The 14,818-nt window shown below is 40.8% G+C and overlaps 1 protein-coding gene across 4 annotated transcripts in view; it reads right to left on the reverse strand.

Annotated features, from left to right (window-relative positions):
• NVL (nuclear VCP like) overlaps nucleotides 1-14,818 on the reverse strand; it is a 103,325-nt gene that overhangs the window by 37,320 nt on the left and 51,187 nt on the right. For 3 of the 4 annotated variants that reach the window (XM_019030929.4, XM_055372251.2, XM_055372246.2), the window contains 2 exons: nucleotides 10,966-11,085; nucleotides 3,928-4,027 (listed from right to left, as the gene is read on the reverse strand). In XM_019030929.4, coding sequence (XP_018886474.3) covers nucleotides 3,928-4,027; nucleotides 10,966-11,085 — 220 coding nt within the window. Of the gene's footprint in view, nucleotides 1-2,890; nucleotides 3,111-3,927; nucleotides 4,028-10,965; nucleotides 11,086-14,818 lie in introns of those variants that run through there. The other variant, XM_019030938.3, reaches the window with a different exon arrangement.

Consider the following 14,818-nt stretch of genomic DNA (forward strand, 5'->3'; position numbering starts at 1 on the left):
CTGGTCCAGCCACTCCAGCTGATAGCACGTGGATCCAAGATGAACCACCCAGACAAGCCCATCCCGAATTCCTGACCTAAAAATTGTGAGCCAAGTAAAAATGGTGATTTTTTTTTTTTTTTTTTTTGTGAGATGGAGTCTCACTCTGTCGCCCAGGCTGGAATGCAGTGGTGCTATCTGGGCTCACTGCAACCTCTGCCTCCTGGGTTCAAGTGATTCTCCTTCCTGCCTCAGCCTCCTGAGTAGCTGGGATTGCAGGCGCCCACCACCACGCCCAATTAATTTTTGTATTATTAGTAGAGATGGAGCTTCACCATGTTGAGCAGGCTGGTCTTGAACTCTTTAGCTCAAGTGATCCTTGGCTTCCCACAGTGCCGGGATTACAGGTGTGAGTCACTGCATCCAGCCACAAACGGTGATTTTAAAGCACTAAGCTTTACAGTAGTTTGTTATGCAGCAATGGCTAACCAGAACATCAAGCAAGAAGGGAATTCTTAAAGCTAAGCAGAGAAGTTATAAGCAATCAAAACAATGTCACGTGATAGTATACAATGGAGCAGAACTGCCAAATAAGCATGAAAACAAGTGAAGAAGATCTAGAACGTTTATTATTATTATTATTTTTTGAGACAGAGTCTCGCTTTGTCACTCAGGCTGGAGTGCAGTGGTGCAATCTCGGCTCACTGCAACCTCCGCCTCCCGGGTTCAAGTGATTCTCCTGCCTCAGCCTCAGCCTCCCAAGTAGCTGAGACTACAGGTGTGTGCCACCATGCCCGGCTAATTTTTTTTTACTTTTTAGTAGAGACGGGGTTTCACCATGTTAGCTGATGGTCTCGATCTCCTAACCTTGTGATCTGCCGGCCTCGGCCTCCCAAAGTGTTGGGATTACAGGCGTGAGCCACCGTGCCCGGCCAGAACATTTATTTTTAAATGTAGGTCGTTAATGCAACAGATTTGTTATAGGGGAAAAAAGGATGGAAGAGTTTTAGGGGAAGACAATATACACACATAGGGAAAAAACAAAACACCGGTACCACATTATGATTCATCTGCCATTTCTGCCATTCTTAACACAGGTTTTAAAATACACAGGCCAGGCGCAGTGGCTCATGCCTGTAATCCCAGCACTTTGGGAGGCCGAGGCAGGCAGATCCTCTGAGGTCAGGAGTTCGAGACCAGGCTGGCCAGCATGGTGAAACCCTGTCTCTACTAAAAATACAAAAATTAGCTGGGTGTAGTGGCACATGCCTGTAGTCCCAGCTACTTGGGAGGCTGAGGGAGAAGAAACCTTTGAACCCAGGAGGCAGAGGTTGCAAGGAGCTGAGATCACACCACTGCACTCCAGCCTGGGCAGCAGACCAAGACTCTGCCTCAAAATAAATAAATAAATAATAAAATAAAATAAACAAACTTAAAATATGGTGCGGGCTGTTAATGATAGAATAGGTTATTACAGGAAACGAAAGATTGATGCTGTGGTTTGAACGTATTCCCCAAATTTCACGTGTTGGAAACTTAATCCCCAATAAAACAGTGTTGAGAGGTGGGACCTTTAAAAGGTGATTAGGTCATGAGGGCTCTGCCCTCATGAATGATGCTGGTTTCAAGGGAGTGGGTAAGTTATTACAGGAGTGGACTCTTGATAAAAGGATATGTTTCACCACTCTCATTATTTTTTAAATAATAGAGACAAGGTCTCACTATGTTGCCCAGGCTGGTCTTAAACTCCCAAGCTCAAGTGATCCTCCTGTCTCAACCTCGTAAAGTGCTAGGATTACAGCCATAAGCCACCATGCCCAGCTTGGCCACTTTCTTTCTTTCTTTCTTTCTTTCTTTTTTAATGTCTACTCATTTGTTAACTATGTTTCTGTATGATGTTATTAATATACTGCACATATGACAAGTCACACATGAAAACCAGATAGTACAAACAAAGTAACAGATAATAATTTTAGCATTTTCTTGTCTCACCACTAACAGATATTAAGCCCATCCTTACTAATTTATGCTCCTCACTTTAAAAAGGATGATCATATACTGGAAAAAACTGGATCAATGTATTTCTTCAATGAGGCTTTTTTGAGAGAAACAGGGCCCTCATTTCCTACTCCCCAGGATCCCCCCTCTCTCTGCTTCTTTCTTCTCCAGACTTCCTCCAGTGAAACGAATCTTTTGCTATACAAAATGCTTTTTGGTAGGCTGAAGAAAACAGTTGTTTAGCTCAGGCAGTTGAGATAAATGTCCAAAGATAGGGTAAAATTAATTAAACTTTATTTGTCCACCCTTACTCATGGGACCATGGTTTCTTCCTGTCCAGGCCACTTTCCTTTTGCTCTCTCATGCATGCTCTTGTGCTCTTCCACCCTTTCACCTTGGGGTGATGCAGCAAGAAGGCCCTTGACAGATGCAGGCCACTCAACCTTGACCTTCCCAGCTTCCTGAACTAGAAGAACTGAATCTCTTTTCTTTTTAACACGAATTACCCAGTTTCAGGTATTCTGTTATAGCAAAACAAAACAGACTAAGACAAGCATCTTCTTGAAATATGTGAGAAAAGATCTGTATCTGCTTATGAAAGGGAGGATGTGATTCTGTTCCACTCTGAGGGACTTTCTTCTAGGATGACTCTGTGATTTTATGACCTAATGACTGTTCCCACTACTATTACCAAACTGCTTATGAACATGATAACAATTACTAAATAGCTACGTGCTGTTTAACACCACTGTGGTAGATACATTACCAACATCATTTAACTTTTGTGGCAATCCTGCCAATTAAGTATTATCATCTTCATTTAAAAAGTGCCAAAATGATGGTCAGCAAGATAAAGTAATATAGTCCCAAGGTTACTATGGTATAATATCGAATATAATTGGTCTTTGCCCACCTTTCCTGGCATAGATCTTCAAAAATCCTTGCAATTTCCTGAGTGCCAGGAATATCTTTGTTGAGCTAATGTGGTGACGCATAGTGGCCCCACAGATAGCTTCGGGCAGGGTACTCATCACCAGAAAGATCAAGCATGTGATTAGAGTTGTAAGTCTGAGCCATCTTCTGCACTTCTGTAGTCTTGAGCCCTTTTCTGAATCCCTCAAAGAATGCTTAACCTTGAAAACAATTTTCAATAATTATTCAGGGCAGATATAGGGGCATGGCTCCAGCATAAAATCTTAAAAATCTATCTTTAACTTCTAGTAGAGTGAAGAGTCTGGTTTTTGTTTCCTATAAGCTAGAGAGAAACCACAAAACACAAATTCTGAAAATACTTTTGTGGTCAAAAGTGTATGCTGGTCAGGTGCAGTGGCTCACGTCTGTAATCCTAGCACTTTGGGAGGCCGAGGTGGGCAGATCACCTGAGGTCAGGAGTTCAAGACCAGCCTGGCCAACATGGCGAAACCCCATCTCTACTAAAAATACAAAAAATAGCCGGGCATGGTGGCAGCACCTGTAATCCCAGCTACTCAGGAGGCTGAGGCAGGAGAATCACTTCAACTCAGGAGGCAGAGGTTGCAGTGAGCCAAGGTCATGCCACTGCATGCCAGCCTGGGTAACAGAGCGAGATTCTGTCTCAAAAAAAAAAAAAAAAAAAAAAAAAAAAAAAGTATGCTGCAACTGTTCTCAGCCAAAAAGAGCTTTCTAAGCACCAACACAGAAAAGCAATCTCATGGGATCCAAGCAGTAATACTATACTTTTTACTATAGCTTATGCAAAAGCTTTCTAAGCCTTTATTTCAACTGTGAAGTTTCCTTTCACAGAACCAAAAATGGATTGCCCAAATTTAATCTTCCTTTCCTAGGATGCATATGAATTATATTGTTAATAAATGCTACTAGTTTTTACTTTTTTTTTTAATTATCTGAATCTCTTCTATGGAAATGCTGTAAGTTTTTAGATTCATCTGTTACAATATTTTTATTTCTTACCTGGCCTGTTAGTGGCTGCCATAATAAAAACCTGCTGGCGTGCTTCCAGACCATCCATCTCTGTAAGTAGCTGATTCACCACTCGGACACTTGCCCCTGTCTAAAAAGACATAAATCTGGTTCCATCAGCTCTCAATACAAAGTAAAAAAAACCCATTTTCTTCCACATAAAAATAATACATTTCCCCATGCAAAGGAGATAACAATGATAATTTTCTGAGGCGTCACTATATGCAGACACTGTGCAAAATGTGTTCTCATCAGTGGACCTCCCCAGCAATCCTATTATTATCCACAGTCTAAATGAGGAAAGTGAGGCTTAGAGGGGTTATTTGTCCAAGTTCTCATCACTAGATAAAGGAAGAAATGAGACTCAATCTCAGGCTGAATGGATCCCAAGGTCTGATGTTTTTGAGTTACTCAAAGATCTAACTGTCACAATACACTTCCCTTGGGGCAAATCTACAGCTAGCTTTTGTTTCTTTGGTAGAGATGGGGTCTTGCTATGCTGTCCAGGCTGGTCGCGACCTCCTGGCCTCAAGCAATCCTCTTGCCTCAGCCTCCCAAAGTGCTGGGATTATAGGTGTGAGCCGCTGCACCCCACCAAGACTAAGCTTTTTTGTTTGTTTGTTTGTTTTGTTTTTTTGAGATGAAGTTTCACTCTTGTTGCCCAGAATGGAGTACAATGGTGTGATCTTGGCTCACTGCAACCTCCATCTCCCAGGTTCAAGCAATTCTCCTGCCTCTGCCTCCCAAGTAGCTGGGATTACAGGCATATGCCACGATGCCTGGCTAATTTTGTAATTTCAGTAGAGATGCGGTTTCACCACGTTGGTCAGGCTGGTCTTGAAACTCCTGACTTCAGGTGATCGGCCCACCTCGGCCTCCCAAAGTGCTGGGATTACAGGAGTGAGCCACCGCGCCTGGCCCTAGACTAAGCTTTTGAACCCCAAATTTCCCAGTATATCAGGTATTCTAGATCTCATTTTATTTTATTTTTAAAGCCAGTCAAATTTAACAGTGGGAGGTTGTATACCAACTTTGGTGAGACTAACTTTTTTTTTTTTTTTTTTTTTTTTGAGGCAGGGTTTTACTCTGTAGCCCAGGCTAGAGTGTACTGGTGTGATCTCAGCTCACTGCAGCCTTCCCCTCCTGGGCTCAAGCAGTCCTCCCACCTCAGCCTCCCAAGTAGCTGGGATTACTGGTGTGTGTCACCACATCTGGCTAATTTTCATATTTTTTCTAGAGATCCTCTTGCTATATTGCCCTAGCTAGTCTCGAAGCCCTGAGCTCAACCAATCCTTCTGCCTTGGCCTCCCAAAGTGCTGGGATTACAGGCTTGTGCCACTGCACCTGGATGACACTAATGTTAATAAGTTGTGATAACCCACCACCATTAGACATTAGACCAGCCAGGTGTTCCAGATCTTTTTAGTGCAACACATACAAGAGTATCTGGGACACTGAGGTATTTTCTCTTTTCCTTGAAGCAAATAATACAAAGTACAGCTACCTCAGCAATATCTAAGTGAAAGGAAACATTCAGGGAGTTGGTATAAATTCAGGGAGAGGGATAAATCACTTAGATACAGAAACAACAAAAAAGTTTTAAATGAAGGAAATGAGAAAAGTGGTGCTGTGTTTTTGGTCATTAATTGCTTTTCTTCACAATAAATTTTATGTACAGAGGTGGTAATGGGCTTACCTCATTTCTTTATTTTTTTTTTTCTTTTTTTTTTGAGACAGGGGTCTTGTTCTGTCACCCAGGCTGGAAGTGCAGTGGTGAGATCTCAGCTTACTGCAACCTCTGCCTTCTAGGCTCAAGCAATCCTCCTACCTCAGTCTCCCAAGTGGCTGGGACTACAGGTATGCACCACCACACCTGGCTAATTTTTCTCTCTTTTTCTTTCTTTCTTTTTTTTTTTTTTTTTTTTGTAGAGCCGGGATTTCACCATGTTGCCCTTGCTGGTCTTGAACTCCTGGACTCAAGCAATCTGCCCACCTCGGCTGCCCAAACTGCTGGCATTACAGGTATGAACTACCATGCCCAGCTTACCCCACTGATTTCTCTAGAAAAAAAAAATTTGGTGCTTCTTATTATCACTCCTTGGTAACATAACACTAACAGAATCATAATCCATACTCAAAAATATAAGGAAGAGATGGGTAAAAAACATTTTTTCTACATAAGCAAGACAAACTCAGAGTCAATACAAGAATGACTGATAGATTTTGCTGTATTAAAGCCATAATATTCTGGCTGGGCATGGTGGCTCACACCTGTAATCCCAGCACTTTGGGAGGCCGAGACATGTGAATCACCTGAGGTCAGGAGTGCAAGACCAGCCTGGCCAACATGGCAAAACCCCATCTCTACTAAAAATACAAAAAATTAGCTGGGCATGGTGGTGGGAACCTGTAATCCCAGCTGCATGGGAGGCTGAAGCAGAAGAATTGCTTGAACCCAGGAGGCGGAGGCTGCAGTGACCCGAGATTGCATCATTGCATTCCAGCCTGGGTGACAGAGTGAGACTCTCAAAACAGAAAACAAACAAACAAACAAACAAACAAAACCTATAATATTCTATATGATAAAATTAAATATAAGTCATAAGACTGGGGAAAATAGTGTCAACACATAATTAAATAAAAGACTACTTTCCATCATAGAGTACCAATTAATGTAAAAAAAGAAAAAGACAGCAATAGCAAAAGGGTTGAAAGATAAGATCAAATAAATTCAAATCACTGGAGACAGTCAACCTCATGGTAATCAGGGACATGTATACTAAAATGTAATATGATTTGCCAATAAAACTGCCAAAAAATAAAAATACGGGTATAATCCATTGTTGATAGGAAATGGTTATTTTCACACACGGTTGGTGGGCACATGTAACTGACAGTTTTTGTGAAGGATGATACAGCATTATTTTTCAAAATCTAATATATATCAATCTTCAACCCTGATTTTCACTTCCAAAAATCTATCTCATATAGTCCCATCATAGGTGCACAAAAATACGTGAAACAAGTTCAGCAGAGTTCTATTTACAACTGGAAACAATCTAAATGTCCAAAACAGAATTATTATGTAAATTCTGCTGTATCCAGACTGAGGATTATACAATATATATTTTTAAGTTATTACGTACATGAGAAAGTCATCAAGACAGAATGACCATATTTATATAAAAAATAGAAGCCTAGGTCCAGGCATGATGTAATCCCAGCACTTTGGGAGGCTGAGGCAGGAGGATCGCTTGAGGCCAGAAGTTCAATACAAGCCTGGGCAACATAGCAAGATCCCACCTCTAAAAACAAAAACTTAGCTGGGTGTGGTGGTGCACACCCGTACTACTAGCTACTCAGGCAGCTGAGGTGGGATCATTTCTTGAGCCCAGGAGCTCAAGGCGGCAAGCAGTGAGCTACAATCACACCACTGCACTCCAGCCTGGGCGACAGGGTAAGACCCTGTCTCAAACAACAGCAACAACAACAAAACAGAAGCGTAAAATATAAATTTTTTTATGTTTCTGGAAAAAATTCTAGAATGATGCATACTAAATGATAAACTATTAGCAGTCTCGTAATAACCTCCAAAAAGAGTAATACAGAGGAGAATGGAAAGAAATTTACTCTCTTTATACTTGTGTTTTATTTGAATTTTTCACAAATGTGTATTCATGTATAACTAGTGCAATTAAAAAAGAAAACATTTGCCAGGCGCGGTGGCTCACGCCTATAATCTCAACACTTTAGGGAGGCCGAGGCAGGCAGATCACGAGGTCAGGAGTTCGAGACCAGTCTGGCCAACATAGTGAAACCCTATCTCTACTAAAAATACACAAAAAATTAGCCAGGCGTGGTGGTGTGCGCCTGTAATCCCAGCTACTCGGGAGGCTGAGGCAGGAGAATCGCGTGAACCCAGGAGGCAGAGGTTGCAGTGAGCCGAGATCGCGCCACTGCACTCCAGCCTGGGCAACAGAACGAGACTCTGTCTCAAAAAAAAGAGAATGCATTCAAATTTAAAATGTTTTTAGAGGCCGGGCATGGTGGCTCATGCCTGTAATCCTAGCACTTTGGAAGGCTGAGGCAGGTGGATCACCTGAGGTTAGAAGTTCGAGACCAGCCTGGCCAACATGGTGAAACCCTGTCTCTACTAAAAAAAAAAAAATACAAAAAATCAGCTGGGCATGGTGGCACACACCTGTAGTCCCAGCTACTCAGGAGGCTGAGGCACAAGAATCGCTTGAACCCAGGAGGCAGAAGTTGCGAAGAGCTGAGATCGCGCCACTGCACTCCAGCTTGAGTGAGAGTGAGAATCTGTTAAAAAAAAAAATCAAATAAAAAGAAACAAAAAATAAAAATAAAATGTGTTTAGAATCTGCTTTAGGTGAAAATGTTAGAAAAGCAAACTATAGCTGGGCGTAGTGGCTCACACCTGTAATGCCAGCACTTTGGGAGGCCAAGGTGAGTGGATCACCTGAGGTCAGGAGTTCAAGACCAGCCTGGCCAACGTGGTAAAACCCCGTCTCTACTAAAAATACAAAATTAGCCAGGTGTGGTGGCACACATCTGTAGTCCCAGCTACTTGGGAGGCTGAGTCAGGAAAATCGCTTGAACCTGGGAGGCAGAGGCTGCAGTGAGCTGAGATTATCACCACTGCACTCCAGCTTGGGTGACAGAGCAAGACTCTGTCTCAAAACAAACAAACAAACAAACAAAACAAAAAACAAAACACAACAAAAACACAAGAAAAGAAAACCATATATATCAGAGTATAGAAATGTATGGCAGTAGGCTGGGCGTGGTGGCTCACGCCTCTAATCCCAGTACTTTGGGAGGCCGAGGATGGTGGATCACTTGAGACCAAGAGTTCGAGACCAGCCCGGCCATCATGGTGAAACCCCATCTCTACTGAAAATACAAATATTAGCCGGGCATGGTAGCAGGCACCTGTAATCTCAGCTACTCGGGAGGCTGAGTCAGGAAAATCGCTTGAACCTGGGAGGCAGAGGTTGCAGTGAGCTGAGATAGCGCCATTGCACTCCAGCCTGGGTGACAGAGCAAGACTCTCTCTCAAAAGAAAAAAAAAAAAGAAATGTGTGGCAGTAGACATCCAAGAAACAGATAAGGCTGCTCTGCCTATGGAGCAGCCATTCTTTATTCCTTAAAAAAAAGAGAGAGATAAACCAGAAGTTAGGCATGTACTTCATATGGCTACAGACTTCTTTGAGGGCAACAGTTGACAATGAACCTCTCCAAATTTAGATTTACCAGCTGACAGTAGAGAGCTTCAGACCAATTGAAGGGGCTATGGACAAATGAAGGGTTTATTCATGGCAAAAGAGAGAGAATAAAAAGGAAAGGAATAAAATCCAGAGCATGCTGTGCCCTAACCAGCTGGAGATAACAAAGTGCTGTGTTTTGCTCCATAGCCCACAGTAGACTTTGGAATATGACTGGGGAACCTGGGAAGGATCTCTGCCTCAGTCACTGACATCACTATCAAAGATAAGCCTGTAGTAAGAATCTTCTATGATGGTATCGATGACTACTGGATGAAGAAACAAAACCGCTAAAATGTGAGTCACATTTATTTATTTATTTATTTATATTAGTCATCTTTTTTTGTGTGTGACTTTTGAATGTTTTTGGAGATTTTTAGCAAAATGAGGCATGTAATAATGTTTTATGACCTAACAACACATACACACACACACACACACACACACACACACACACACACACACACACACACCCATATTGAAAATAAATCACAAAAGATTTCTAGGTTTCAGAAATGATGGTAAAACTCTGTCTCTACTAAAAACTACAAAAATTAGCCAGTGCAGTGGCGGGCGCCTGTAATCCCAGCTGCTCGGGAGGCTGAGGCAGGAGAATCGCTTGAACCCGGGTGGCAGAGGTTGCAGTGAGCTGAGATCACACCATTGCACTCCAGCCTGGGTGAAAGAGTGAGACTGTTTCAACAACAACAACAAAAAGAAATGTAACCATTCCTTCAGTCATCTTACAAGAAATGTACTTGTGGCCAGGCATGGTGGCTCACCCTTGTAATCCCAGCACTTTTTGGGAGGCCGAGGCGGATGCATCACCTGAGGTCAGGAGTTCAAGACCAGCCTGACCAACATGAGGAAACCCTGTCTCTACTAAAAATACAAAAATTAGCCAGGCATGGTGGCGGGTGCCTGTAATCCCAGCTACTCAGGAGGCTGAGGGAGGAGAATCGCTTGAACCCAGGAGGCGGAAGTTGCAGTGAGCCAAGATTGCACCATTGCACTCCAGCCTGGGAGACAAGAGCAAAACTCCGTCTCAAAAAAAATAAAAATAAAAATAAAAAAAATAGCAGTTGCTATCTGCTTCAAAAAGGTTACATATTTATTGTTTATGTTATGCTTCACTAAGCTTCAAATTGTTATACAATAGCACTCCTAATAACAACTGTTTCTGGTACTCTGTACTGAAATCTCTAAGGACTGTGACTCAGTGTGGCTGACACAAGTGGTATTCAGTGCAGATCAATTTTATATCTTCTCCCGATATAAAATGGGTGTTGGGTCTTTTTTTATCTTCTTCATTTTAATGTCCTCACTTTAAGAGAAAAGGTTTTGGGTCTTAAAGTTAATAACCTGACCCTATTTTGAGTGCATGATATCTTAAACCGTATTTTTTCCTGTGTCAAGAACCCATTTAGCTCAAGAATGTGGTAGGATTACAAGATTATAAGGCAAGCTATTTAAAACAATATCATTTCCATACTTACCTACTCATTTGTGTGAATTAGGATGACCTAAAGATTGTGCAACCAAAATAATATACAGGAAAAAAACTGGATGCAGCGGCAGATACAGAATACAACTGCTATCTCTAGGATTTGATTTCAAATTACTAAGTGTCTTCATTAAGAGTCTCAATGCTCCGAAGGGATGACTTCATAAGAAATACCTGGCTTGGAACATAGAAAAGGTTTATTGTGCTAAAAGAATCTGAAAACCACTAGTCCATGATACTTACCTCTCGGTCTGATCTTCGAGGACATAAAGCATCCACTTCATCAAAGAATATCACACAGGGAGCTGAGTTCTTGGCTCGTTGAAAAACTTGTCGCACAGCACGTTCACTCTCACCAACATACTAAACATACACAGAAAGGAAATAAAATACCAACAGTTCAACTTTGTGGTTTGGGTCAAATGATATTAAAACAGTTTTATGTGACATAGACTAGTTTTATGTGTCAAAGTCCAGAAAGTATCAGAATGAACCATATACAATTGCTGATATTTAACCATTTTTGACCTGTAATAGCCAACTGCATATAGTTCAACTTAATAAAATTAGCTACTATTTAAGCCTACTATAAATTTCCTTATTTATAAAATGAAGACTTAAGTGAAATGTAAGGTCTTCTCTAGCTCAAAAGAAATCACCAAAATTCAATTGCACTTTAGAACTAATCTTGTAAGCCTCGTGCATATAAAATATCCAGCAGTAATTTTCATTAATTCAACAGTATTTTACATACACACAAGTCAAATTACTGTTTTATTGTTATTTCTACACAAGTCGTCTTACTAAATAAAGGAATAACTATTTTGTCATACAGCATCAGAGGAGGCAAAGTGAGCCCACTAGGCATTTAACAGGTTTCATAACGGCTTACTCTATGTTGAAATCTAAATCAAAATATAAAACATTAAGATAAGTCAAGAAATATAGCAATTCACAAGCAACTATAACATTAGGACTAAGTAATATGAAAAGCTACATGTAAGGATTATTTCACTGTTAGCTTAGGCACAAGAAATTTTTCTTGTAAAATGTCAAACCAGATGATTAAGAAAGAGCAGTTTTTTTCTTAATGAAACTGCCAAATAAGATGGAATCCAAAAACATCTTTACAGCGCCAATTATTATTATTATTTTTAAGACAGGGTCTCTCTGTCAACCAGACCGGAGTGCAGTGGAGTGATCTCGGCTCACTGCGACCTCCGCCCCCCAGGCTCAAGCGATTCTCCTGCCTCAGCCTCCCGAGTAGCTAGGATTACAGGCATACTGCCACTACCACCTGGCTAATTTTTGTATTTTTAGTAGAGATGGGGTTTCACCATGTTGGCCAGGCTGGTCTCGAACTCCTGACCTCAAAAATCCACCTGCCTCAGCCTCCCAAAATACTGGGATTACAGGCATGAGCCACTGCCCCTGGCCTACAGTGCCAACTATTTCATATCACCTATGCTATTTAATGACTATATGGCCATACTAAATAATCAAGGCAAAGAATATACCACAGAAGACAGAGATTAAAGTGCTATTTTTTCATTTGACTAGAACTTTCTTTCCCTCACATCCTTTTGGTACTTTTCTTTGAACTTTTGCTCATTCTGCTTCCTTTACTTGAACTGCTTTCTAACCTACCTCCGAACATTTCTTCTTGCATTCTAAAAGATCCTCATTAATCATTCTTCCCATAATAGCTAATTTGATTAAGTTGAACTATATGCAGTTGGCTATTACAGGTCAAAAATGGTTAAATATCAGCAACTGTATATGGCTCATCCTCATCCTGATACTTTCTAGACTTTGACACATAAAACTAGTTTTATGACACATAAAACTGTTTTACTATCATTTGACCCAAACCAAACCCAAAGTATTTCTTTGCTCTTAAAGTACTTTGTATTATTATAACATTTGAGCTCTTCTACCTTCACTATATTATATTACAAAGCCCTTGGAAAGCAGGGGTCCTATTCAGATATTCAGATTTTATCATTATTATAACATTTGAGCTCTTCTACCCTCACTATATTATATTACAAAGTCCTTGGAAAGTAGGAGTCCTATTCAGATTTTTCTGTCATAACATCCTGCACAGTGTACAAATATAGCACACAGTGTGCAAATATAATAAACAGTATACAAATATAGTAGACTTTCCTGGAAAATCGAATTCAGCAAAAACTATACTTGCAATGCTGAAGCAAAATATTCAGTACTGTTGTAAAAGAAGGCATATCAGGGGGCTGGGAGACATAAAGTTTCAGATAGGAATAGAAGAGAACAATCAATACCATTGGCAAAGTGACTTTGGAAATGGTAAACCAAGGTAGCTAGGTAAAAGGAAATTTAATTTAGGGAAAGGTAAACCTAAAGTTTCAACAAGGACATATTAAAACCTATTTAATCTTAACAAGGCAACAGTGATTAAAAATAAGTAAATAAATGAAAAGCCCATCTTATCCTTTATTTGAAACATATGCAACATTTCAAGTAAAGATCCTACATTTATTATCTCAAAATCTTTATTGGCCATCAAATTTTCAGCCATTTTATTCTGGCTTTTGCAAACATCATTATTAAACATATTTTCCCTAAAGCCACCAATGACCTTCTAATTACCAAATCCCAAGTCCCACTCTCACTATCTTTTATACTGTTTGGTCACACTGACAAGGTTGAAAAACTCATCTTCCCTTGATTTTCAGGCTTAGAAGGTCCGGGGTGTCCTCCATCTTATGACCAAGCACTTTCGGTCTCCTTTACCAGATCTTGCTTCTTTATCCCTTAATTGTTCGAATCTTTCAGGGTTCTGTCAGAGGCCCTTAATGTAACTGTTCTTTTACTTAATAAACTTGTCCTACCAGACTGAACCCATTCCCATGGTTTTAGATGCCACTTGGATGATAGTGACTTTCAAATCTCTTCAGAGCTTCAGATTCACATTTCCTACTGCCTGCTGGACATCTCCAGATGGCTGTTTAATCTAAAATGTCCTAGAGTGAACTCATTTTCCAATCTCAAGATGCCCATCTTCCTCATTAGATCATCTAATCTTTTTTTTTTTTTTTTTTTTTGAGACGGAGTCTCACTCTGTCGCCCAGGCTGGAGTGCAGTGGCGTGATCTCTGCTCACCATTAACCTCCACCTCCTGAGTTCAAACAATTCTCCTGCCTCAGCTTCCTGAGTAGCTGGGATTACAGACACCCACCACCATGCCTGGCTAATTTTTTTGTATTTTTACAATGGGGTTTCACCACATTGGCCACACTGGTCTTAAATTCCTGACCTCAAGTGATCCGCCCACCTTGGCCTCCCAAAGCGCAGGGATTATAGGCGTGAGCCACCACACTCAGCCCAGATCATCTAATCTTTCAGAGACATTCTGCACTCTTCCATAGACCTCTTCCCCCTACCCACCCGTTAAAAACAAATCAGACCACAATGAGACAAAATGTCATATTTACCAGACTGGCAAAAATGAAAATATCAGACACCAACACTGCTGTTGAGAATGTGGGACAATCTGATACAATCACTTTATAAAAATAGTTAGCAATATCCAATTTTTTTTTTGAGACAGGATGTTGCTCTGTTGCCTAGGCTGGAGAGCAGTGGCGTGATCATAGCTCACTGCAGCCTCGACCTCTCAGGCTCAAGCGATCCTCCCACCTCAGCCTCCCAAGGAGATGGGACTACAGGTGTGCATCTGCCTAATTTTATGGGTTTTTTTTCTGTAGAGACAGGGTCTCACTATGTTGCCCATGCTGGTCTCAAACTGGCCTCAAGCAATCCTCCTGCCTTGACCTCTCAAAGTGCTGGGATTACAGGTGTGAGCCACTGTGCCCAGCCAATACCTAATATTTTTGAAAGTGCACATACTCTAAGATTCAGCAATTCTCCTTCTGGGTATATACCCTAAGGGGAAAAAATCTCACAAATATATGCAAAGATATACATATATAATATTCAACCTAAAAATTCATCAGAAAAAATCTGATTTTTAAAGTATGGTTATATTCATTCAATGAAATGCCACACAAAAAGTTAATAAACTAAAAATACATCAACAGAGATAAGTATTATA

Source organism: Gorilla gorilla, chromosome 1 (assembly GCF_029281585.2).
Source record: "Gorilla gorilla gorilla isolate KB3781 chromosome 1, NHGRI_mGorGor1-v2.1_pri, whole genome shotgun sequence".
NCBI classification, from domain to species: domain Eukaryota; kingdom Metazoa; phylum Chordata; class Mammalia; order Primates; family Hominidae; genus Gorilla; species Gorilla gorilla.